Source organism: Pseudochaenichthys georgianus, chromosome 15, assembly GCF_902827115.2.
Source record: "Pseudochaenichthys georgianus chromosome 15, fPseGeo1.2, whole genome shotgun sequence".
Classification (NCBI taxonomy): Eukaryota; Metazoa; Chordata; class Actinopteri; order Perciformes; family Channichthyidae; genus Pseudochaenichthys; species Pseudochaenichthys georgianus.
Genome location: NC_047517.1, coordinates 21,777,617 through 21,803,809, shown reverse-complemented (window position 1 = coordinate 21,803,809; position 26,193 = coordinate 21,777,617). Strand labels below are relative to the sequence as shown.

Sequence of the window (26,193 nt, the reverse complement as noted above, 5' to 3'; positions counted from 1 at the left end):
TGATAAAATCACCCCGACAGGACATTGAAAAGAGATGTGCCCTTCTTGAAGGCACCACTCCTCAAACACCCTCCACTTACAGTCGTAAAGAGACCTGGTGGAGGAAGCTCTCGCACTCTGAATAGTGTTTATCACCTTCTGAGGGAGTCCCACTGTATTCAGATTGTACCACTCACGGGTCAGGCCCATAGTGCCACGCGCTCTGGGCGTGGGGGACGGATCTCCCCCCCCGCGCCTGAGACAATCTGTCCCTGTGTGGTGGGGGCTGCCATGGCTGCCCGCACAACAGCTGATATATCTCCGCCAGCCCGTACGTTGCGGGCTAGGGCGGAAACATCAGAGTAAGTGTGTGGCGTTGCTCCTTCACTCTGGCCAGAGTTGGGGGTAACAGAGCCAGGGGTGGGAACGCGTACAGAGGACCCGGAGGTCAATCGTGTATGAGTGCGTCCCCGCCTAACAGTGCGTTTAAATCGTGCATTAAAGAGAACAGCTGTCATTGAGCATTTTTTCTTTATGCGAACAGATTTAACGCGGCTCCGCCGTAACGCACCCACAGCGGACTCACAATCGTTGGATGTGGAGTCCAGTCTGCATAGAGTGGTGCACCTCTGGACAGTAGTTCTGTCCCGAGGTGCATCAATCCCGGTACCTGTGTCGCTCTCAGAGAGAGGAGACGTCTGCCGTTCCAAGGGATCAGTTTGTGTGCCAGTGTGTGTGACTGGAGACAACGCAACCTCCCTTGGCGGTTCAGCCACGATATCGTGTTGTCTGTCCTCACGAGGACATGGTGTCCTCTGAGAGAAGGCAGGAAGCGTTTTAGGGTGGGGAACACCGCTAAAAGCTCCGGGTGATTTACGTGCGCCCGCTGGAGGTCTCTGCTCTAGAGACCTCTCACCGGGCGACCTTCGTAAATACCCTATCAGCCTGTCTGACATGCGTCCGTGGTGACCACCTTCCGTGAAAGGACAGCACCCGTAGGCGCGTCCCGCACTAGAAAAGTCGGGTGTAGTGCCACTACGCATTACATAATAAGCAATACTCTCCGCACGCCGTGGCGCGCAGGGTTTAGTTTTATTATGAGACCCATGTTGAGTGGGTGCTTTACGAGGACATTTGTCTGCGTAATCTAACTCTGCTCGGCGGGCATTATAGATAAAACCCTTCTTATATATGGGTTGACTCTCTCTGGGCTTGTGAAAACAGATAATGTATAAATGTTTTGAGAAACCTAGGCAGATGTCGTTAGTTTCTCCTGCTGTATGCTCCTTAGAGCCATTGGTTTTATTGATTTTCTTTTAATCTTTTTGAGCTGCACCCTCGGCCTGAAGCCTGGATGCGTCAGCGGCAAATGTTTTATGACAGAGGAATCAATCAACGTGTGACATGTGTTTGTGCGGACTTGAGGATGGTGTTTAGGCATCTCTCGAGGCGGCGTGAACACATTCACGGAGGGAAGAAGGAGGGGCTGTCACGCCGCTCGCTTCTTCTTCCTCAACTGCTGGCCGAAATTCTGGGTTGGCTGAGCCTGAGCTGCAGCCGGAACCGGAGCATTTCTAGGCCAGCTTGCCCTTGTCTCCAGCCTGGGCTGGGGACTCGGGGTGGGCTGCTGCCTCTGCGTCTTCGGTGCTTTAAACCGAGCAGAGTTCGAGGCAGCCTGGGCAGAGGACTGCTGCTGCGAAAGCAGCGGCTGGACCCTTCGAGGGAGGCAGAGGTGGAGTGCCTCGTCCTCCCTCTTTTTTGTCTCACACCTCCTTTGCATGGAGGCGAGAGCGGAGCCGAAAATTCCCTCGGGAACGATGGGCATATCCAGCACATCCTCCTTTTCCCGGTCTGGGAGAGTGGTGAGGTTGAGCCATCTCGCTCTTTCCTGCACCACCATGATCCCCATTACCTTGCCCGTGGCCTGGACGGCGCAGCGTTGGACACGGAGACAAATGTCCGTGACCGCTGCCATCTCGTCCAGAGTGGCTGCCCCCGGGTTACCCGACAGGTCCTCGCAGAGCTCCGCTTGGTAGGCGGTTAGCAGCGAGGACACATTCAGGGCCCTGGCGGACAACGCTGCAGCTTTGTAGGACTTTTCAGTCATTGCTGACTGAAAACGGTCCGACTTTGCTGGCAGCGTGGGGTTCCTGCTTGGTGACGGGCCCACCTTTTGTAGAAGGTGAGCCGCTACCAGCGGTTCCATGGGCGGCATGCGGAGCAGGCCGAGCTTCTCCATTCCGTCGCAGTCTAGGGAGGAGGCACCCTGGATTGGGACCTTGTTGCTGAAGGGCCGGTCTCTCCACGAGACCGACACTTCATCCAACATTTCCGGGAAGACCGGGAGGAGTTGCCTCTTTTTGCCCCCTGCTTGGGGAAGGTGTTTCCCCTCGTAGCGGGACCTGGAGGTCTCCTTGGCCATTTCAGGCCACGGAACGTTGAGTCTGACCGCAGCACGTTTGCACACGGCCTGCAGGTCCATGCTCAGACCGGGCGAAGCTGGTGCGCTATCGCCCGGGAGAGCAGCACTTACCTCAGGCTTTGTAGCCTGAGCCGGTGACATGAAGGTGTCCTCTTCCTGTTCATCCGATTCGGACAGGAGGAACGCCAAGACGTCCTCCTCTTCGTCCTCCTCGTAGTCCAGCCCGAGGACATCCTCCGCGGGTGAGACCATGGTGAGGTCTAACCGGGAGCCCCAGCTTGGTGGAGCGCGGGAAACCGTTCCCGCGTGTCTTGCCGTCACCGGGTCCCGGCCTGCCATGGCGCGGGATTCCGGTTCTATTGCCATAGCAGATAGTGAGCCCCAGACCGACACGGAGAGGGGTTCACTCTCTGTGGCGGACGCCCGCATGTCTTGACTGCCGGCCAGCGGGTCCGTGGACATGGGGGGGGTCCTGTTCCGACAGGCTAGCTTGTCTTGCTAACCGTCGGCGGAGGCTCTTAATGGTGAAGCGGACACAATGTCCGCATGAGCCGGGGTTGTCGATCGCGCCTCGGGCGTGTTCCAGCCCGAGGCAGGACGAACGGACCTGTCGAGCCACCGAGTCCCTGACTCCTCTGGTGTGAGGGAGAGGGGCGTCCATCTTGGTCGCCTCGTGGCGTGGAGAGGGCCCGCTCTCGACAGGTGGGACGGGAGAAAAAGGTATTACCACCTTGTCCTTAATCCGGAGAAAAAGGACAGTGTGGGTCTTTTATTCCCGGAGAATACTGACTGGTGTGGCAGTATGCTCCTTTTTAATCCTTTTCCCCTCCGTGGAGAAGAGAAAAGAAAAAACGTCCTCGCTACCGTGGTGTCGGTAGAGAGGGAGCGAGCTAGCAACAGGTGTGTTGCTAGCTTAAAAAAATCGGACCTACCTTACTTTCCCGGGAAGTGAAGGGCGAGGTCGATTTTAAATACTAACAGCGTTAGTACTACTGTCTTCCTGCGAAGCAGAAGGAGTATCCGGCGAGCGCCCGTCGACCGAAATGGGTATTTGGGTTCAGTCTGTGGACAGTGAAGCTTGCCCGGCTACTGTGAGATGTGCTCTGAAGCGAGAAGAGGTGTTTGAATGACGCATGCGTTGTGGCGCAAGCTACTTATAGGGGGTGATTTCCCCTGACGCTGACGTCAAGATCACCAGCCAATCAGGATTGGCGTAATGAGATTGATGCTTCTGTTTGCTCCGCGATGAGGCGCATCCCATGGTGAGACATCGAACGGAGTGTTATGAATGAGAACACAGGTTTCACTATTTGTCTTTTAATCAAACTCCTGGACCTTTGGTGGATTCTAAACATACATTAACCTGGATGCTTAGTTTCCATGCCTTCTATTGTGGTCCACATAATACAAAAATATAGTAAATTTGAATGAGACTATCAAAATATATGCCAGCAGTTGTTGTTCGGTGAAAAACAAAGCCTTTTAAAATGAAAACCGAATGCCTGGGTTTGAGTAATGTTTCCTGAGTTATGATCAATGATAAGAGCACGGTGGTGTTTCTGGGCAAAGCTTCAAATTAAATTGGCCTTTCTTTGCTGCATGGCAAGACATTCTAAAGCAAAAATCCCAAGATGCCAGAAAATGATGAATTCTATCAGTCACTAAGACCTGCCATGGTGTAAGAGACAATTTTCCATTACTGAAGTGGCAACAGATTTCAGCTTTGAACAGAGGGGAAAAAGCGTGTTCATGTAGTGCTATGTAAGGGCTTATCTGACTGACAGGTCAGTGTGTCAGGACTTTAAGCTAGATTGGGAAATACGCTATAGGCCAAAACCTGAGTGCACTGGAGAAGGAAAAAAAATACATTCAACGGTTGTTTAAGCAATGAAACAATACTGTGGGGTACAATTGTTAACCCTATATAGTATTAACAATGTTCAGCAAGGATTAACATCTTTATTTATTGTTTTAATAATACATTTATTATAGAGAATGTAACAATCTAAATAGGGATGATGCTCATGAGCCTCTTTTGATATAGTGACTGACATTTATGATTTTATTTCTAAGGCAGAATTTACAGTTAATTCAAGCAATATTAGAAACTATAGGTTACTTACGTAACCCCAGGTCTCAGAGTAACATGAAGTGAGATGTCTCACTATGGGATGCGCCTCATCGCGGAGCAAACAGAAGCATCAATCTCATTACGCCAATCTTGATTGGCTGGTGATCTTGACGTCAGCGTCAGGGGAAATCACCCCCTATAAGTAGCTTGCGCCACAACGCATGCGTCACTCAAAATAAGCACCTCTTCTCGCTTCACCATAGCAAGGAGGGCCGTCTGGTGAGACATCTCACTTCATGTTACTCTGAGTCCTGGGGTTACGTAAGTAACCTATAGTTCTCATTCATAACACTCCGTTCGATGTCTCACTATGGGATATTGTAGCTCCCGTATTGCCAGACGAGCTTATCTCGAAGATCCCCGATCAACCAGAATTTAACAGGTGGAGTCCCGACTCAACAAGGTGCCCAGCACTGCTCGGGCCACGCTTGGAGCGGAGACGTTTAGCCTGTAAAAGCGGACAAAAGTGAGCGGCGAAGACCAGCTCGCCGCTGCACAGATGTCTTGGATGGAAACACCCTTGAACAAAGCCCAGGATGTAGCCAGGCCCCGAGTCGAGTGAGCCCGCAGACCCGAAGGTGCTTGCAGATTCTGACTCGTATAGGCCAAAGCAATTGCCTCCACAATCCAGTGGGAGAGCCGTTGCTTAGTAACAGGCTTGCCCTTGGGAGGGTTAGCCCAGGACACGAAGAGTTGGTCATTAAGACGAAGCTCCTTTGATCTGTCCATATATGTGTGTAAAGCCCGGACTGGACACAACAGATCCTGCTGCTGCTCCCCGGAGGAAACCAGCGGCGGAGGAAATGCCTCAATGTCAATTGGGGTACACGAACCAACCACCTTTGGTGTAAAGGCAGGGTTGGGCTTCAACAACACTCTCGTTTGCCCTGGGGCAAACTGAGTGCATGAGGGATGTACAGACAGTGCATGAATATCGCTGACCCGCTTGGCGGATGCCAGGGCCAGTAACAGCACTGTCTTGAGTGACAGATGTTTCATGTCAGCTCCTTCCAGGGGTTCAAATGGGGTCATTCTGAGCCCATTCAAAACCACTGCCAGGTCCCATAAGGGCACCAGCGACCTGGAGACAGGGAGGAACCTGCGAGTTCCCTTCATAAAACGGCAAACCAAAGGATGTTGGCTAGCCGTCTTACCCTCAAAGCCCAAATGGCATGCAGCAATAGCAGCCAGGTACACCTTGATCGTGGAGAATGCTCTGTGTTTATCGATCAAGTCTTGTAGAAATGATAAAATCACCCCGACAGGACATTGAAAAGAGATGTGTCCTTCTTGAAGGCACCACTCCTCAAACACCCTCCACTTACAGTCGTAAAGAGACCTGGTGGAGGAAGCTCTCGCACTCTGAATAGTGTTTATCACCTTCTGAGGGAGTCCCACTGTATTCAGATTGTACCACTCACGGGTCAGGCCCATAGTGCACCGCGCTCTGGGCGTGGGTGAAGGATCGCCCCCCCCGCCTGAGACAATCTGTCCCTGCGTGGTGGGGGCTGCCATGGCTGCCCGCACAACAGCTGATATATCTCCGCCAGCCCGTACGTTGCAGGCTAGGGCAGAAACATCAGAGTAAGTGTGTGGCGTTGCTCCTTCACTCTGGCCAGAGTTGGGGGTAACAGAGCCAGGGGTACAGAGGACCCGGAGGTCAATCGTGTACGAGTGCGTCCCCGCCTAACAGTGCGTTTAAATCGTGCATTAAAGAGAACAGCTGTCATTGAGCATTTTTTCTTTATGCGAACAGATTTAACGCGGCTCCGCCGTAACACACCCACAGCGAACTCACGATCCTTGGATGTGGAGTCCAGTCTGCATAGAGTGGTGCACCTCTGGACAGTAGTTCTGTCCCGAGGTGCATCACTCCCGGTACCTGTGTAACTCTCAGAGAGAGGAGACGTCTGCCGCTCCAAGGGATCAGTTTGTGTGCCAGTGTGTGTGACTGGAGACAACGCAACCTCCCTTGGCGGTTCATACACAATATCGTGTTGTCTGTCCTCACGAGGACATGGTGTCCTCTGAGAGAAGGCAGGAAGCGTTTTAGGGTGGGGAACACCGCTAAAAGCTCCAGGTAATTTACGTGCGCCCGCTGGAGGTCTCTGCTCTAGAGACCTCTCACCGGGCGACCTTCGTAAATACCCTATCAGCCTGTCTGACATGCGTCCGTGGTGACCACCTTCCGTGAAAGGACAGCACCCGTAGGCGCGTCCCGCACTAGAAAAGTCGGGTGTAGTGCCACTACGCATTACATAATAAGCAATATTCTCCGCACGCCGTGGCGCGCGGGGTTTAGTTTTATTATGAGACCCATGTTGAGCGGGTGTTTTACGAGGACATTTGTCTGCGTAATCTGACTCTGCTCGGCGGGCATTAGAGATAAAACCCTTCTTTCTAGGAGAGAGAGAACCTCTCTCTCCAGAATATGGGTTGACTCTCTCTGGGCTTGTGAAAACAGTGTAGAAAAGTGTAACTGTTTTGAGAAGCCCAGGCAGATGTCGTGAGTATCTCCTGCTGTACGCTCCTTAGAGCCAGCTGAGATGTCACGCTTACGGCTCCAGCCGGCACTGCGCATGCGTGTGACGGTGGTCCCCTTACAGCTCCAGCCGGCACTGCGCATGCGGGTGACAGTGGTGCCTTTAAAGCCCTAGCCGGCACTGCGCGTGGCGGTGGTGCCTTCACAGACCCGCCAATAATCCGCCTTTTGAGAGATGCCGTAGCTGCTCTCAGAAGGGGAACAATTGACAGGCTGTTTATTGGCTTCATTGATTTTCTTTTCATTTTTTTGAGCTGCGCCCTCGGCCTGAAGCCTGGATGCGTCAGCGGCAAATGTTTTATGACAGAGGAATCAATCAATGTGTGACATGTGTTTGTGCGGACTTGAGGAAGGTGTTTAGGCATCTCTCGAGGCGGCGGGAACACATTCACGGAGGGGAGAAGGAGGGGCTGTCACGCCGCTCGCTTCTTCTTCCTCGACTGCTGGCCGAAATTCTGGGTTGGCTGAGCCTGAGCTGCAGCCGGAACCGGAGATTTTCTCGGCCAACTTGCCCTTGTCTCCAGCCTGGACTGGGGACTCGGGGTGGTCTGTGACCTCTGCTTGTCCGGTGCTTTACACCGAGCAGAGTTCGAGACAGCTTGGGTGAAGGACTGCTGCTGCGAAGGCAGCGGCTGGACCCTTCCAAATGTCCGTGACCGCTGCCATCTCGTCCAGAGAGTGGCTGCTCCCGGGCTACCCGACAGGTCCTCGCAGAGCTCCGCTTGGTAGGCGGTTAGCAGCGAGGACACGTTCAGGGCCCTGGCGGAAAGCGCTGCCGCTTTGTAGGACCTTTCAGTCATTGTAGACTGAAAGCGGTCCGTCTTTGCAGGCAGCATGGGGTTCCTGCTCGGTGAGGGGCCCACCTTCGGCAGAAGGTGGGCCGCCACCAGCGGTTCCATGGGCGGCATGCGAAGCAGGCCGAGCCTCTCCATTCCATCGCAGTCCAGGGAGGAGGCACCCTGGATTGGGACCTTGTTGCTGAAGGGCCGGTCTCTCCACAAGACCGACACTTCATCCAACATTTCTGGAAAAACCGGGAGGAGTTGCCTCCCTTTGCCCGCTGTTTGGGGAAGATGCTTCCCCTCGTAGCGGGACCTGGAGGTATCCTTGGCCATTTCAGGCCACGGAACATTGAGTCTGACCGCAGCGCGTTTGCACACGGCCTGCAGGTCCATGCTCAGACCGGGCGAAGCTGGTGTGCTGTCGCCCGGGAGAGCAGCCCTCGCTCCAGGCTTAGCAGCCTGGGCCGATGACATGAAGGTGTCCTCTTCTTGTTCATCTGACTCGGATATCGTCCTCCTCATAATCCAACTCGAGGACATCCTCCGCGTGTGAGACCATGGTGAGGTCTAACCGGGAGCCCCAGCTTGGTAAAGTGCGGGAATCCGTTCCCGCGTGTCTTGTCGTCACCGGGTCCCGGCCTGCCAGGGCGCGGGATTCCGGTTCTGAGGCTATCGCTGATAATGAGCCCCAGACCGACACGGAGAGGGGTTCGCTCTCTGTGGCGGACGCCCGCGTGTCCTGACTGCCGGCCGGCGGGTCCATGGACATGGGGAGGTCCTGTTCCGACAGGCTAGCTTGTCTCGCTAGCCGTCGGCGGAGGCTCTTAACGGTGAAGCGGACACAATGTCCGCATGAGCCGGGGTTGTCGATAGCGCCTCGGCCGTGTTCCAGCCCGAGGCAGGACGAACAGACCTGGTGTGTGTCTGTGCCCGAGATCTTCAACCCGCAGCCGCAGAGTCGAGCCACCGAGTCGAGCCACCGAGTCCCTAACTCCTCTGGTGTGAGGGAGAGGGGCGTCCATCCTTGTCGCCTCGTGGCGTGGAGAGGGCCCGCTCTCGACAGGTGGGACGGGAAAAAAGGTATTACCACCTTGTCCTTAATCCGGAGAAAAAGGACGGTGTGGGTCTTTTATTCCCGGAGAATACTGACTGGTGTGGCAGTATGCTTCTTTTTTAATCATTTCCCCCTCCGTGGGGAAGAGAAGAGAAAAGAAAAACGTCCTCGCTACCGTGGTGTCGGTAGAGAGGGAGCGAGCTAGCAACAGGTGTTCTGCTAGCTTGAAAAAATCAGACCTACCTTACTTTCTCGTAGAGAAGGGCGAGGTCGATTTTTAAGTACGGCGTTAGTACTACCGTCTTCCTGCGGAGCAGAAGGAGTAGCCGGCTAGCGCCCGTCGACCGGAATGGTATTTTGGGTTCAGTCTGTGGACAGTGAAGCTTGCCCGGCTACTGTAGAGATGTGCTCTGAAGCGAGAAGAGGTGTTTGAATGACGCATACGTTGTGGCGCAAGCTACTTATAGGGGGTGATTTCCCCTGGCGCTGACGTCAAGATCACCAGCCAATCAGAATTGGCGTAATGAGATTGATGCTTCTGTTTGCTCCGCGATGAGGCGCATCCCATAGTGAGACATCGAACGGAGTGTTATGAATGAGAACATGATATTATTATGGAATTAAATAACATAGCTGTAAATCCGATAACATATTCACCTCTCCTATATGGGGTATCTGCTGCAAACATTATCACAGAAGCATATAGCTTATTTATAAGTATGTTCTGAAATTCTGTGTTGTGTTTATACTGTATTTGTCTCCACATGGGAGGTGTCAAAGCACTTGTGAAAATCAAACATGATGTTGTCTGTTTTCAATGAATTATTTGCATCTTTTTAAACCAAATGAAAAGAGCTAGGCTTTGTAACTCTGTAACAACAACCTCTTATGTTTGTGTGTCTCTCCCTTGTCCCCCTTGTCTTTTTTTTTAACATTTGTCAACTTTCAGAAATGTTCTGAGCTGGCAGCTAATTAGTAAGCAGTTTGCCAGACTACTTGGATTAAATGCAATCAGCAGCAGGCTTTAGAAATGTCAAGCAGGCAAGGCGACTGGTAAATAAGCTTCAAGGTTAAACAAAATAAAACATCCTTCATCACAGAATTGGCTTTGCTTTAAAATCTGTGATGATCTGTGACACACTTTTTGGCATGAACATTTGTGCAAATTATTTGTTTCAATTAATTTGCACTTCAAACACATTCAGTTGGTTGTAGCTGCTAGTTTTGGTTCTTCCCTGGTTGGGTTTAGACAATGTTTACAGCTAGTGTTTACTGCTGATAATATAAATGAATTGCTCAGTGGGGGAAGTTTTTCCTTGTCCACCTCCTAAAGGGGGCCAGAGGTCAACATTTTGTAATGCAGCAGCAACACATAAGCTGCTTTGGAGCAGTTGCTTGCTAACATGGGGGTTTTAACCAAAAGCTGCCTGCCTTCTAACTATGGTGCTCAGCTGGGGCCATCTGCAAGCAATGTAGAGTAATTGGTGTCTTTGAGTGATCCGTGTGACCCCCTGTCTCAATAAAAAATTGCTCTCCGGTGAGACATCACTATTGTGTTACAAGGTAACACACATTTACTAGGGGACGGTTCAAGATTGCTTTATGCTAGCTGTAAAGATATTAGAAAAACTGACTTCAGAAAATGAAATAAAGAGTCTTTATTATTCTGTCTTTGTTTAGATGCTGTGGCATCAGTGCATGGTAATACTCTTATTGTGTTCATTTGAATTAAATTGGACCTATAGAAATATACTGTGGGTTTAGAAAAGCTCCATTAAGAGAAATTACATTTTTTATATTAATTAAAAAAAGTCCCAAATTGGAATTAATAAGATGTGTGTAATCTAATGTGAAACATTGAGTTAAACATGAAGAAGTCTGCTGATCTTTTATTTGAATCTTATTAACAATAATACATTACATTATTATCAGTATTTATTTTACCTAAGTTGTGGACTTTTGATTATTTACATGATTTCTGTGTACTGTATATTTCAAACTTTAACCTTTTGCACTTTAAAATACAAGCAACAGGCAATGAAGAAACTTTTATAATTGATGGATCAATCTAAGGGTCGAATGTCTTTCATGAGTCTGCAGAATCACAGGCTGTAGCCACACGCAATAGTCACCAGAAACGTGTCGGGCCTGTAAGTGGCGCTGTACTTCTGCCACAAAATACACCAAAAGCAGCGAATAAGACTTCTCGCGCATGCAGTGGCGGCTGGCCCACTCCGCCCCCCCTCTTCCCACATGTTTGATTGTCATTACAAATTAAATATAGATAAAAAAATATATTTAAAAAATAATATATATTTTTTATTTTTAATGAACAAGGTAAATATGATATAGTTGGTATCAGTAAAATGTATAATCTACAATAAAATCTCGTTTAAAATTGTTTTACGATGTCTAAAGTTACTGATAAGTCAAATGTTTCCTGCCTGGCCGCGTGTACCATTACCCCCTCTCGTCCGGGCGGTAGAAAGGAGCCCTCAGCCAGAGCAGCCAGAGCAGCAGCAGCCAACAAGCTGACTGTTGCTATCTTTATAGCCTAATATGCTGCCGAAACATAATTTCAGCCAATCAGCGTCGTCAGATCTGATGCTCAAAGGGCTCCCTGTCAGCGCCCTGGCCTGTGTGTCTGAGTTGTTTGGACTCGTATCCAAAGTGACGCTACAGTAGTTGTCGAGGATGGCTGCGTCTGCAGGTGGAGTCTCTGGGTGCTGGTGGATCGCCGGAGCTGTAGATTAACATTTACATGCTTATTGTAGTTGTAAGGGCAATGCCTGTCGCACCATGGAGCATATGTGTGGGCTGGGCCTGTATTTTACAGGAAAGGAGTGAGCAGAGGGTGGAGTTGTCGATTCTTGTTCAGTTTTCATCTTCCTCACCCTCTCAAACTTTGAGTTGCGCGCACAGCTAAAGAGACGCGCTACCATGGAAACCAAACAATGGTGTAGCTGTATTAAAGTCAGAGTGGAAACAGTCGTGAGTAAATCTGATTTTGTCAGAAATCGGGAGAAATATGACCCCGGGAGGAAACCGGGAGAGGGCTATGAAATCGGGAGTCTGGCAAGTATGACGCACGCACGCTCGCACGCACGCTCGCACGCACGCGCACGCGCACACACACACACACACACACACACGCACACACACACACACACACACAATGTTCGTATTTAGTCTCCTGATTTTTAGTCTCCCCCCCCCCCTCTAACATCACCAGAAGTCATAATTTAAGGGGTCATTTCTCAAAAATGTCTTCCGGGGGAGGATCCCCCCGGACCACCCTAGTATGGTTTGATCCCTATTTCCATAGCCCCAGCATCACCACAAATATTTCCCATCAGCCACCACTGCGCGCATGCATGAGAGGCTTCTCAATTCTTAAATTTCCCCTCCTCGACTCCTATCCTCGAGACTTAGTCCCGCCCACAGAAGATGCTAGCGGAGGACTGAGGAGGGGAACCGAGGAGAGAGGAGGGGAAGCAGCAGGCGGTTAGAGAAATGAGAACTCCTCTCCTCTGAGAGGTAATTTTAAAGAGACGTCCATTAATGATGACAGAGGGGACAGCAGCCCTCTGTCTGATGGACAGATGTGTTCATGACGACTTATATATTTATTTTGATTCATTGACAGTGCGGTATAATGAGACAATAACAGGCTACAGATGCGGACACACACATACAAATATATTTATATAAATATATACAATTTAAAGTATCAGAGCACTCTCATAATAACGTAACACAATCAGAGACTGGATATATCCCCCCCCCCTCTCTCTGGTCGCTGAAATGGGGAATTGAAATTACGGGCCAAAAGTTGTATTTACAAGTATTAAAAGTAAGCAGAGGACACCAAACCAACTGAGACCCGTCTGTCCGCCACATCTACGCACTGTACAACACACACACCAACACACTGTACCACACACACACCTACACACTGTACCACACACACACCTACACACTGTCGCGTCGCGATGAAAGCAGTTTCTAAAATAATATCCAGGGGATGCATGCAGAGCTGTCATTGGCTGAGATAAGTCCAGCCGTGCGTCACGCCTCCACCGTTCCCGGAAATGCATCCGCAGAGGAGCCGTGGAGGAACCATCAGTGTATCCTCGGTTATAGCTCCTCTAGAGAGCCTCCTCAACGCTCGATCCTCGGTGTGCATTTAGAGAAATTAGATGTCCTTCAAAATGGCGCGCTGAAATTCATTTCCGGGTCACTTCCGGAGGACCGAGGAGTCGAGGAGTCGAAATTTGAGTATTGAAAAGCCTCAATGGTTGCCCTTCTCTTTATTCTCCGCGCTGGATTTAGCAGCAGAGGTGGGGTTTCGCCGGTCAACATGTCCGTTAAAGTTGAAAAGTGCCAATTAAAGGTCTTATTTGTTATTTATTGAGCTTTAAAACAAATGCATAACGACTCTATGTAATAATATAAGGAGGACGGAGCCGCTCTTTTCCTCCCGCTCTCCGTCAGTATCCGTGGTCTCATGCAGCTGGCTGATCCAGTAATGAGTGACCCGACAGTAGAAATAAACATATCTATAACTAGTTCACAGTTTGAGAGGTCATTAAAATAGCTAAGGGTGATGATCTAACTTGAAGTGTGTGTTTTGTTCTGCTCCATCACAGCGGGCGGAGCTGCAGGTGATCGTGCAGAGCTGCGTGTCTCCTCTCCTGTCCGATTAGACTTCACTCGCGTTTATGTCCATATCGATCAAATCTAGCTGGAAGCTCCTGCTGGGTGCACTGTCCTGCGAGATACCGGGACCTGGCTCGAAACACTGGGGCTATTGCGTCATCGTTATCAGGAAATGATCGTTATAGAGCGTAGACACGGAGCCGTTTGCCCCACAGAGCGCTTCGTCCGCAGATCTACCCACCTTGGGACCCGTTATCGTTATCTGCGTTTCCCTGTCAGCGTCGTGTGGCCGAACCGTCTATCTGATAGAGAACTGTAGCGGATACGACCGTTATCGTCCTTGTGTGGCTGCAGCTACAGTCTTAAAATATTCAGAAAATGAATGCCTTCACCAACTGTGTTGGATGCCTGCCTCACATATTTGCATAAGATACATTTCATTCAGTAAACATGTTGTTTAAATAGCACCAAATGTCAAAACAGAACTCAAACCTCTGCCAACAGCATGTTAATGTCAAGCTATACCAGTTCCACGTCAGATTTTTCCCAAACATCCATCAGTCCTTCCTTACCTGAAGACCAACATTGCCACTTTTGTGTTTTTACAAATTGATCCACATTTTTGAGATATCCTCCCAAGAGACAGACGGACCGCCGGATGGAAAGAGGCAACAAAACCAGATAAAAAAGCAAAGTTATCTCACCTGTGAAGCCGTGGGGGCACTTGCAGGTGTATCGTGGAGGAGAGGATGGCTGACTTGTTGTGATGCATGTTGCTCCATTCAAACAGCTGTTTGGCTTTATCAGGCAGGCATCGCCTACATATTGACAAAACTCTCCAATCCATCCTGGGGCACAAACACACTGCAGGAAAACAACACACTATTTGTTTGGGTATGTTAGAGCAGAGATTTGTTTTCCATTGTTTTTTCTTCTTCTACCTGAGCAAACTGGATTTCAAATTAAACAATGACCATGAGGAATACATTGTTGACTCTGTTTTAAGGACGATTGGTGGGTGAAAAGTGTGGAAATGTAGTTTATTTTCACCCTTGAGCTGCATGAATTACGAAGAAAACATTTTGCACAGTGTTCATCTGATGGGGTTGTAAACATCAGCGGCAGTTTAGACAAACTGACATTTTTGTTTGAGTTATGGTTTAAGTGGCTTTGATGCTCAGGTGTTGTCTATTGAATTTGTATTTGGGTGAACTGACATTTTTTTGCTAGAAATCTGCACTTTGCCCTAAGACATGTTTACGTTTGGTTTGCTGGAGTACAAATGCAAAGCATAGCAGTCAAAATACAAATCCAAAAGAACTGTTCTACACTATATTTACAAATATTAAATCCATTTGATCCAAACTCTGGTTTTATTCTGTCTGTAAAGAGCCTCTCTTTTACCGAGCAAATAAATGAGCATGCTGCATTTAATGAACTACCCAATGGTTTTTCATAAGGTAAAATCACTTCAGAAATACAAAACAAAAAAAATTAAACATTTAAAAATGGCCTATGTGCAGCGAACATAATTGTTTTGCTTTTGTCCGACCCTGGTTTAAGGAGCACCAATAGACAGTGCTGAAAAGTGCTTTAGATGAGGAACATTCACAATGGCCTAATGGAACAAGACTGATGGGGAATAATTAGGAGCTATGGGGCATTAGGAGCGGTCTCAGGTGTTGTAAAAAACACAGACATTGGAGGAGACTGAGCAATAGAAAGGCAAATTAGACCAGAAGCTGTCTGTTGGAGCAATACGTCTACATACTCACAGTGATCAATGGGTATGAATTGGATTACTGCTGTCTGGAGATATTTTCTATTAGTGAAGTTATTCTCTTTGTTTTTCTCAGAGGCAATACATAGACCATTTCTATCCTTGTGAAATCTGTAGTTTATATTTGTATTTAATTAAAGAGAAAAAAATCATAACATAGTAGCTGTCGGTTAGCATTTGCCAGTAAATCATCTAATTTAAGGATAGATGCATCTAGAAAAGAATATCACTTTATACATTATATACGCTATGTCCCTCTATCTTTATTCACTTCATGTTTATACTGTTTTTTGGTGCAGCATGAGTCATATTTTGCAGCCTACAGAGTATTTCATTTAGACTGTAACATTGAATTACTTACCTGATACCCGCCAATTACACTCAAGCACAATCCCTCATTCAGGCAGTTGATATTGAGCAGCCTGCAGTAGTCAATTATTTCTTCACAATTCTTCCCGGAAAACCCACTCAGACATCTGTTAAGAGGAGGTCAGTGTCATCGGATCAATTCAGCCAAAGCCTTTAACACTAACAAGCCATATGTGTTTCTTTTACAAGATTTATTGGGCCATAATTTTGTTTTCTACATGACCCGTTTGTGATACAAACGTGGGTGATTTATTAACTGCAAATAGTTTTTTTATTTTGTATGACCTGGATGGCCAAAACAGTGGAGTCGGATATCAACAGAAATTAACACGAAAATAAATTATAAATAACAGATTATACTTCGCTACAGCTGAATAAATCCCCCTTCATATTTTGCTGATACTGTCTTATATAGAAAATGCACCCATAACTTGATTTACATTCTTGAAACTTTAATACAGTGTTTCTTTGATTTGTATTATATTCAAGAGAATAAAGAGTGATTATAATGAAGAAAAACACAATTGTCAAATGTATTATTTTGGAGCCTCCATCACAATTTGTGTGACAATATAAAACTAATTAGTCTGTGATCTTTTACAGTATAATGTCTGGATTTAAAAGACATCAAATGCGGAAACCTCAAAAGAATAGTTAAATTAAATAACCAAAAACGTGTCTTACTTGTCTGTAAGAAAATGTGGACCACTGGACCATCCAGCGTATGAGTGTGGTTCTGAAGTCTTTTTTATTAATGTTAGAGGAAAATGACATGGAGAAATAAGCTCCACCGGCTCTGCAGACAATACTGTGAGTGAGATCAATGAATTGTATGTTGTGGTCTTCACATAAGATGCATTAACAATAAGCTAAGCCAACATTGAGGCTTAAGGTCTGCCAGAAAGGTTTGTTATAGTCCTAGAGCTCTTAATTACAATGTAATTATAATCACAATTATAGAAAAAGGACCAATTTGTGTCAACTCTTAGAGGGAAATATAACAATAGGCCCAATTCCAAATCACACCCTACCCACTCCCACTCTGTGGCGGAGTGATACTCGCAGCTCAACGAGGCTCCCTCCTATCAGATGGGTGTAAATACAGCGGCAAGCTTTGGAACAAACTCCCCTCTCTCCGGCAGAAACAGGAAATGCCGTAACTGTATGTAACAACGGTTTCAAATCAGCATCTCTTAGACAAAAAATAAAATGAATAACTAAAATAAAACTCCAAACATCTTTAATTGTGTTACTTTTTTGTAAAGCTCTTTTAGTTCTAGACCTGATGTTTATAAGCTTCTTAGTTCTTGCAACAGTCTGTAAATATACACAACTTTATAATAAAATGCATAGGTATGACTAAACACAGGTATGATCCTAAGTAAAAATAATATGAGGTTATCATGAGGTTGTTAACATCGCAATTTATCAGTGAATGTTTGCTGGAACTGTTTGTACACAGCTTGTTTCCTGACGGCATTGAGTCCGCTCAGGTCGGGCAGCAGGTGAAGTCAGCACCGATGCAGACTTGCTGTTTGAGGGCTTGATAACCCACTCCCCCTCCACACTCGTTGGTTTGGAACAGCACTTAATGTGGCGGACCCTCCGCGAATGCGCAATCGGTGGAGCAGTGTGTAGGGGTAGGATGTAGGATTGGAATTGGGCCAATGAAAGTGACCTCCATTCAATCTATGTTATGTTTTACCTGCAGAAATGCTCATTCCCTCTGGACACACAGGTGGCGTTGTTGAGACATGGTAAGGGGCTGCACAGGTTCTGAAGCCTCCTGCAGGCTGGGACCACAGAACCATCGCCACAGACACAATCAGAGGCCTGCACACAGAGAGAGAAACACACACAAGTCTTCCGTCAGCTCGGAAAACTGAGTGATTACACAAACATGACATAAGATCACTAACTGCAAGAACATTATCAATAGAGCAATTATTTGTGGGTAGAGTATCTTACCTTGATTAACTCACATTATTATTTGTTACTGATCTCTTCAATTATTTTTAACTGCTTCTAAGTAGGCAAGTAAATAACACGTATATGTTAATGGTGTCGTAATTCAAAGGTAAAGAGATTTTAACTTCATATTAAGATTCAAGAAAAATATGTAAGTCAGGCTGGAGAAATATCATCCATTATTTTGATAAATGTCCCTTTTAGACTGCTCTACTCTAGTACTCCAAATGTGCTGTGAAAATATGCAGTGCACTTGACAAACAGTAATGAACAAAACAAAGGTCAGGGGAAGACAATTAAACCATTACTGTATTTTCTCTGGTGTATCTTTGAGAACATTAGAAACTCCACTGCCTTTGCAAAATGTATGACCGCAATGGCATTGCTAGTGAAAGGTGAAAATTGCAGCAGGCATCTAATTGCAAAAAGCTTTTGACGAGAGGCATTTCAAACTGGCACTTAAACATGCGCTGGGTCATTCAATCAAAATGCTAGAGGAAGCAAGCTCTCATTCCCTGAGCTCATCTTCAGGAGGAAATATTAATTGCTGTTGCAGCCTTCAAAATGAGGCTATTTGATCTTGTTTCAAGACACTATATTCATTTTCATATGTCATTTCTAGTTTATCTCCCACCGAGATAAAACCAATAGGGGGAAATTAAAATCCTCACACGCTCCCCTGCAGTGCAGAGTTGTTCCTCCTGACATGCGTGTAACATGCAATCGTAGAACACTCTGGATTCGCAGTTGACACCCCCAAATGTTTCAGGACAACGACAAACAAATCCTTCGGGGGTGGGCTGACAAACGCCGCCATTTCTGCATGGATTTGGATCACAGGGGCCTTTCCTCTTCTCACAAGGTGGGCCTGCAAGGAGGATACAAAATGACAGCATTTCTATTCAGATTGTGGTAACTGTATTTACATTAAGATACTACATCGTGTCAAAGCCTGTCACTTGGTGTGGCCCTATCGATGTTTCCACATTCTACGTTAAAACCAAGTGGTTAACATCAAAGTCAACTGTATTGTCAATCTCCAAATTTGTTTGTACACACAGAAAGATCGAAATACTGTTTCCCACAGTCCCGAGGTATAAAATAACACATTAAAATACAAGAAAACTCAATAATTACAAAAAAACACTAAATAACCGTTTACTTAAAGTAAGCAGGATATATATAAAAAAAGGTGATGTACATAGTGCAAATGAGAGTGCAAAATAGTTCCATAGCAGTCTGTGTGAATGGGGGGGGGTGTTAAAGTCCCGGTCCAGTGGGGGCAGGGTGGAGAGGTGAGATAGAGGGGAGAAAGGGAGAGAGGGGAGAGGTGGGAGGGAGTTCAGCTTCCTGATAGCCTGGTGGACGAAGCTGTAACATGGGAAAGAACATGGAGCAGTTTTGAAATGGCTTCAGAGCATTTCAAGTTTCCTGACATGACTCATAATCCTCAAAGGAAGGGATGACTGACGTGTTTTATCAATAATTACACAGGACGGAGGAATGTGGCTTCTAATAATCAACGTAAAAGCAATACTGAGTGTAAATAGCATCGTTGCCTTCAGAATTATATGGTGGCCTCTGATTGATGATCTACTATAGAGCGTAATTGACCATTCCGATAACATCCTACTTAAGCTAACAAACCACACCAACTGGAAAATAATCAATACCAGCCAGCAGTAGTTATCCAGCACATGGGAAAATACAGAAAATATGAAAAACACTAACTAGGATAACTACAGTTCTTTAGATCGTGTACATTGTTATGGTTGTGCAAGACAAGTCATTATTAGAGAAAAGTCATTCATTTCAACCTCAGGACACAAAATATCTAGTGAATAGAATGGCAAAAGTTCTGAAAAGCTAACAAAACAATGTTGGGATCACTTAAACATGCATGGTTCTAGGGGGGGGGCAGGGGGGGCCAGTGCCCCCCTAACACTGACTTGGGACCCCCCTGTGGCACCCCTAAAAATTAAAAAATTAAAAGATTAAAAGATTTCTTGGCTGACGGAATAGGCGGAAGTAACAATATTTGTCATTCTAGTCGGACCCATTAGAGCAGGGGTCTCCAACACGTCGATCACGAGCTGCCGGTATCTCGCAAGCCCTCAATAGCCCCCACTTTACGAATATGTTTTTTTTTGTTTTTTAACGCAAGCCGTCATCGCCACGGAGGAGCACACAGCCTCTGTGAGCGAGCGAGACAGAGAGAGAGAGCACACCTTTATCTATTTAATGTGTTGTACAAAATAAAGAAATCATTCCAATGTGTACTATAGGACAGTAAAAAAAAAACAGTTTGAAAGGGGAGTGATTAGTAAAATATGCATAAATAAAAAGAAAGAATGCTAACTAGGTAACATAAGATAAGAATAAACAAGTTTAAATGATTTGTTATTGGTTGTGATCATATTCTAAAGATGTTTGGATTATTTAAAAGTATACAGCTCTCTTTCATGAGTGTTGAGAGCTGTATCCATAAATTCATTTTGTGCTCAAAGTGCTCCAGATTGATGCATTCAACCTTTCAAAACAAATATTCCCGGGGCTGCATGCCCCCGGACCCCCCTAGAGAAGGTTAGGTCCACCCCCGAATAAAGCAGGTTCAAATCATTTAATTGCATACATTTTATTTTAGTAAACACTGAAAACGGTCCCACAGACCCAAAACAGCACACAAAGGTAAGCGTATAATAATGTGTAATGAAACAAATACCAATAACTGTATTGCATTGTTTTCTTAGGTGTATGCGCAATTACTTCATACTGTCTTTGTCTTTTTCATCCTGCATTTATTGTGCCCCCCTCAGAAAATAACTGGCTCCAGCCTGGCCTCCCCAGTCAAATTGGTCTAGAAACGCCACTGTCACTCCCTGATCGTCCAGTAGCGATGCTTGGTCAGGGTCCTTTGGCGTGCAGTTGTGACGCACCGAGTCTCCTTCAGCTTCACAAAGGACGCAAAGAGCTTTCAACTGATTGCAATGCATCGGTCCATGTCAGCGGCACACTGTAAGAGTTTTTCCTGTAAAATAACAGTAAAGAGCTGGCCGCAGAGACACCAGCCATTTACTGTTATTTTTACGGTATCTAACTGTGAAATTATTTTACAGCCTATTACTGTAAAAGAAGATTACAGTACATTTCTGTATTTTGTTTTATTTATGGTAAAGAGCTGGCAGCAGAGACGCCAGCCATTTACTGTTATCTATACGGCGGCCATACTGTAAAACGACTTGACAGCCTATTGCTGTAAAAGAGAAATACATTATATCTTTCCTTTGTTTCAATTTACAGAAAAAGCATTGGTAACACAGACCCCAGAAGTTTATTGTAATGTCACAGTATCCATACTGTTGAACAATTGTTAAAACTAATTAGCAGTACAGAATATCTAAAAGGTTTATCTTAAATTGAATTCAAATATCATTCTAGCATTTTTGTTATGTTGGCTACATCTGCTTTAAAAAAAAGTCTTCGTAATGAAAATGGTGCAAATGAGAAATACACATTGATTTATATCCATCAAACAACATTTTATTTAAAAGGACAGTGTCAACATAAATAATGCTTTTCCAAAATACAAAAATGTTTGGACAATCCAGAGAAACACGAGATAAACATAGCAAAATAAAATCTGATAATAGCCTGGGAGACCTTGCATTAAACAATGTGTTTTAATACTCAAGATAAAATAATATGAACAAATAATAAATTATACAAATAATTCTGTGACGTAAACTACTTAAAAGATATTTCTCTGAATTTGCTGCTGTGGATTATCTCGTAACTGAACTAAACTAAAAGTATTTGGAGACTAAGAACATTGCATTAAGAACATTTGAACATCAACATTAGTAAAGACATTTTAACAATGTTATCGATAGCAGCATGTTTGCACGCTAATTATCTCTCTTTAAAATATATCTAAATCCAGTGTATTTTTTTCTTAATTTAAAAAGGGTTTCTAATCGCTGTTTATTAAGGTTGACCCTGAGAGTTTAAAAGTTGAAATGTTTAACTTCTGAACCTTATATGAACATCTTGAAATATAAAATCTTACTTTAAACTTTTACTTTCCTTCATTGTTTTTGTTTTGTGCTGATTGTGCTGATTTTTTCGTGTGTCTTTTTGTGTTGATTGAGTTCAAGCTAAATGAAGTCCCACTCAAAGTCCATTAGTTTCTTTATTAAGACGGACACATGTGTGTTTACCGTGGCAGACTTCTTCTGGACAATCCGTCCAGACTTCTTGGAGACGACCTTACCCTGGGCTGCCTTCGTGCCTCTCTCCGGATTTATACCAATGAAGCGCCTGAAATCAGAATAGTCTTAGATAAGAGACTGAATAGAAAACTATAAGGAATACATTGTAGTCTAAAAAGGGTAATTTGGATATTTCAGGTTTAAAGAGATTACCAAATTTGGAACACTAATTTGTATCAATTTTGGTCATTTATAATTTTTTGGGGAAATTGCCAGTTTAATAGTATGCAATTTGCATATTGACATTCACGCCTCATCCGAGCTTATAGGCATATTATAAGAGAGTCAGCTCTACTACAATGTATTGAAACAAATACATTGTTTTCAAGATAGAAAGATTGGACACGAGCATTAAGCAGCAATGTTTTTGTGTGCTGTTGCTTCAAATGTTTTTGTTTCCTGACCACAATTTACCTACTGGCAAAGAGATTTCTCATCATGGGAATGCCTGCCTGAGTAAATGTCTATGTCATTACTGATAAGTAACTTTTACCTTTCATGGTTAAAAAAAACAAAAACAAAAAACTACTGTATCCCTGTGCAAGGTTCAGTTTGTGGTTATTTAGGTTTCAAGATATGCAATTATCCAAAAGAAAAATCAAAAAACTATAATGATGACATACAAATGAAAGTATGTTTTACCTCTGAATGAATTCTAGAGTACAGGCAGCCTCTTCCTGGTACTGCAGGTTGAGCATGTAGAAGATCGCAAACAAGGCTGCAAGTCCCGTCAAAAACGTTGGTGTGATGCCCTCAAACATCAAACAGCCCTCAAGGGATATCATCCATCTTTCAATAGTGACTTGTCCTGTTCCACCTGAAACTTAATGTCAGAGCAAAAATCTTAATTCATCTCACCTTATCCAAGCATCCACCGGAGGAGGGACACAGAACTAGGGCCAACAGGGTGGGTGGACGGGGTCTGGAGGACGGGCTTGGGCTGACAGCCCAGGGGCACAGCGGAGGACCCGGAAGGGGTCTCGGGCGGACGGCCCGGGGGCAAGGCAGAGTTTGAAAAGGGGGTTATGGAGGGGCGAAGGCAGTGGCAGGAAGAGTCAGGGGGCCGGGCCCGAGGGCGAGGACCGCGGCACTCAGGGGGCAGGGCTCGAGGGCGAAGACCGCGGCTCTCAGGGGGCCGGGCTCGATGGCGAAGACCACGGCTCTCAGGGGGCCGGGCTCTCAGGGGGCCGGGCTCGAGGGCGATGGCCGCGGCCGGGAAAGTCAGGGGGCCGGGCTCGAGGGCGAAGGCTGTTAACAGCATTCCAACTATCTGTTATTCTACGCACGAAAAGTTTATTATTCCGCCGGTATTTTGGCCCTCTTCTCGTATTGAACATCGCAGAAACTCCGTTCAAACATCAAAACGTTCAGCTCGGTCGGGAATCGATGGCTATTACTTTTCTCATTCATAACTTTCATAATTCCAGAGATACATCCCATAATACATCACATGTTTAACCATTGAAGTCAATGGAGAAATTATTCAACTTTTCTTCTACAATTCTTCAATCTTCATGCGACTTCAACTGCTAACTGTTCATTCATACTTTCACTCAGAAACCCCATTCCAACTTTAAAATGTTACACATCTTTGTGACATTATTCATGTAACACAACTTCTAAATCTGAGTCTTACTTTTAGAGATATTAAACATTGTTCAGACCGTATTTTAGAGGTTTTCTTCAGATTTTAACATGAACTAGAGTGCGTGATGTCACAGCTAGAGGGTAGAACATCTTGAAATGTGCCTTCATATATTTTTTTAAAGCTGCCATAATTCCCAAACCCTACATTCCTGAGACATAATCTTTCATGACAAACGTAGGAAAACATCTCGTAGCTTGAAAAATGACAAATAATTAAGCAAAAATAATTAAACAAAATGCCTCTTGAGGGCATGAATTGACAAAAACGTTCAACTGTCCTCCATTAAACCCCATTGTAATTTCAGGCAGATATTTCCTCACGGTAGCAGCCGCACACCTTTAGTTAAATTGCCATTATTAACCCGAAAGTACACACAAATTACACTTCAGATACTCAACTTCCTTGACATGCTTCACGTTTTGAAATTTCACAGATATCTGTTACGGTTCTTCCACAACACGTTCACATGTAAGAGGTTTATCTTTCATTCAGAACAATGGAAACCTTTGATCTCTGGACGCCTCTTAGCTCAAATATGAACACCTGTGTCATGGAACACGATGATGTCATCACTCCAACTGACATGCTCAGAGCAGCAGACTTCAGATAGCAGTGTGCGTTACAGCCCAGCCGTGAAGACATCTACGGGACAGTTTTGAGATTTCTTCAAATGCCGTTGCTCACAATGCTCGCCATGAAACACGGCTCTCTCATAACGTCAGTGAAACTACTCCAAACGCCCCAAAACTTAACAAGTTTGGTAACAATGCAGCCATCAACGCATCTAAGTGTATTATGGGGTGTCATCAAATGCCGTTGCCATGGCGACAGACCACTCGCCATGAAAAGCGATGTGGCTGTAAGTCCAATCGACATGGTCCAATCGTTCCACAATCTTCACTTGTATATCACCGGTCCATGCCTCAACTGCTCTACGCCAAATCTGAGATCTCACCATATGCCGTTTCCATCCCTCGCCATAAAACATGATGTCGCTATAACTCCTATGAAAATGTTCAAAAAGTGCTCAAACTTCACATGTGTGCTAGCAGTCCAGCCGTGAACACATCTACGGGACAGTTTTGAGATTTCTTCAAATGCCTTTGCCATGGCAACACAATGCTCGCCATGAAACACGGCTTTCTCATAACTTCAGTGAAACTGCTCCAAACGCCCCAAAACTTCACAGGTTTGGTAACGATGCAGCCATCAACACATCTAAGCGTATTATGGGGTGTCATCAAATGTCGTTGCCATGGCGACAGATCATTCGCCATCAAGTTAGTTCAGAAGTTTGCAGTTCGAATATTCTGCTGCTTTTCCAAGCCTTTTTACTTTATTTTCTTCTCTCATCACACATGCAAGCCCCCAGTGTTCATGTATCATTTCAATCTAAATTCTTCACTTTCTTCTTACGCATTACATTTCAGCATAGCAGTTTAGCGATTTTCAGCATAAAGCATTCCCACTAGCAATTTCTTCAGGAATTGCATTCTCTAGTTAACCTTAACCCTCTGAAGTCGACCGCCACCGGCGCGATCAGATCATGTGAACTGTTCAAGCCAATGCCGCATAAAAACAACATAGCAGACATTGCCGACTTTCTGTCGAAAGTACTGGCTTGAAACTATAAGCCAGTCTTTGTTTCATTCAAATCGACCCAGTAAAAACGGAGATACGATGATTTAAAGTTGATACAAATATATTTTGTTCACCCGCTCAAAGGTATGAAAAAAGGAAGCACATATTTGAATATCTTTGCCCTATTTTATAATTTTACTGAACGGAAAATTATGCTGGAAACTGTGGATCCTGCTCAACTTCCGGGCATATACCCGGAAGGGGGGGCGGGGTTATCAGGAATAAGCATTGAGAAAGGGGGAGACCGTTCTTATTATACATCCATCCCCCATGGATGTAAACGTAAACTATAAGCTTGTGTTTTGACATGGAGAAGGAGGAAGACAGTCCCTCCTCAGCATGGATGTATAATAAGAACTGGATACAGCGTGGGAGGCGGGGCCTCATTCATATGAGAGTTGCTCATTAGCGCATGATGATAAAATGGCCCAACTTTTGAGAGAGTGAAACGTCACAGATTACCCGGCATGCCTGAGAAGTACCCGTATGTGCGCTCATAGCGCATGCCCAACTTTAACCAAAATGCTCGTTCACATCAAGCACGTCAATTTGTGTACACGTAACAGCACCGCGCGTTCATGACAGCATGGTAATGGATTGTTATAGAGAGTGACGCGTCCTAAAACAGCGTCCTAAAACCCGGATGTAAACTCCTTCCGGTTCCTTCGTCAAAAACGCAATGCAATTTCTCCATAGGATTTTGGAAAATAGCGCGAAATAAGGTCTGTGGTTGACACACATTTAAGAGACGGATCACGTTTTGTTCAGCCGGATAATATCCACATGTCTATCCTACTTTTATATTTTTCGAAGCATAAATCTAGTCGCAAGAAGCAAAATGCTAACGTTATGCTATAAAGGAACTACAGCTGGGTCGCTGCTTCAACGTCACGCCAACTTAAGATCCATATTCAAACATACAGATTGTAAATGGTACAAGTTGAAGTGTT

The 26,193-nt window shown here is 45.5% G+C and overlaps 1 protein-coding gene across 1 annotated transcript in view; it reads right to left on the bottom strand.

The window, feature by feature from the left end:
- eys (eyes shut homolog) overlaps positions 1-26,193 on the bottom strand; it is a 275,597-nt gene that overhangs the window by 200,793 nt on the left and 48,611 nt on the right. Inside the window, 4 exon segments of the mRNA XM_034100069.1 lie at positions 14,274-14,433; positions 15,711-15,825; positions 17,424-17,551; positions 18,358-18,554. Coding sequence (XP_033955960.1) covers positions 14,274-14,433; positions 15,711-15,825; positions 17,424-17,551; positions 18,358-18,554 — 600 coding nt within the window.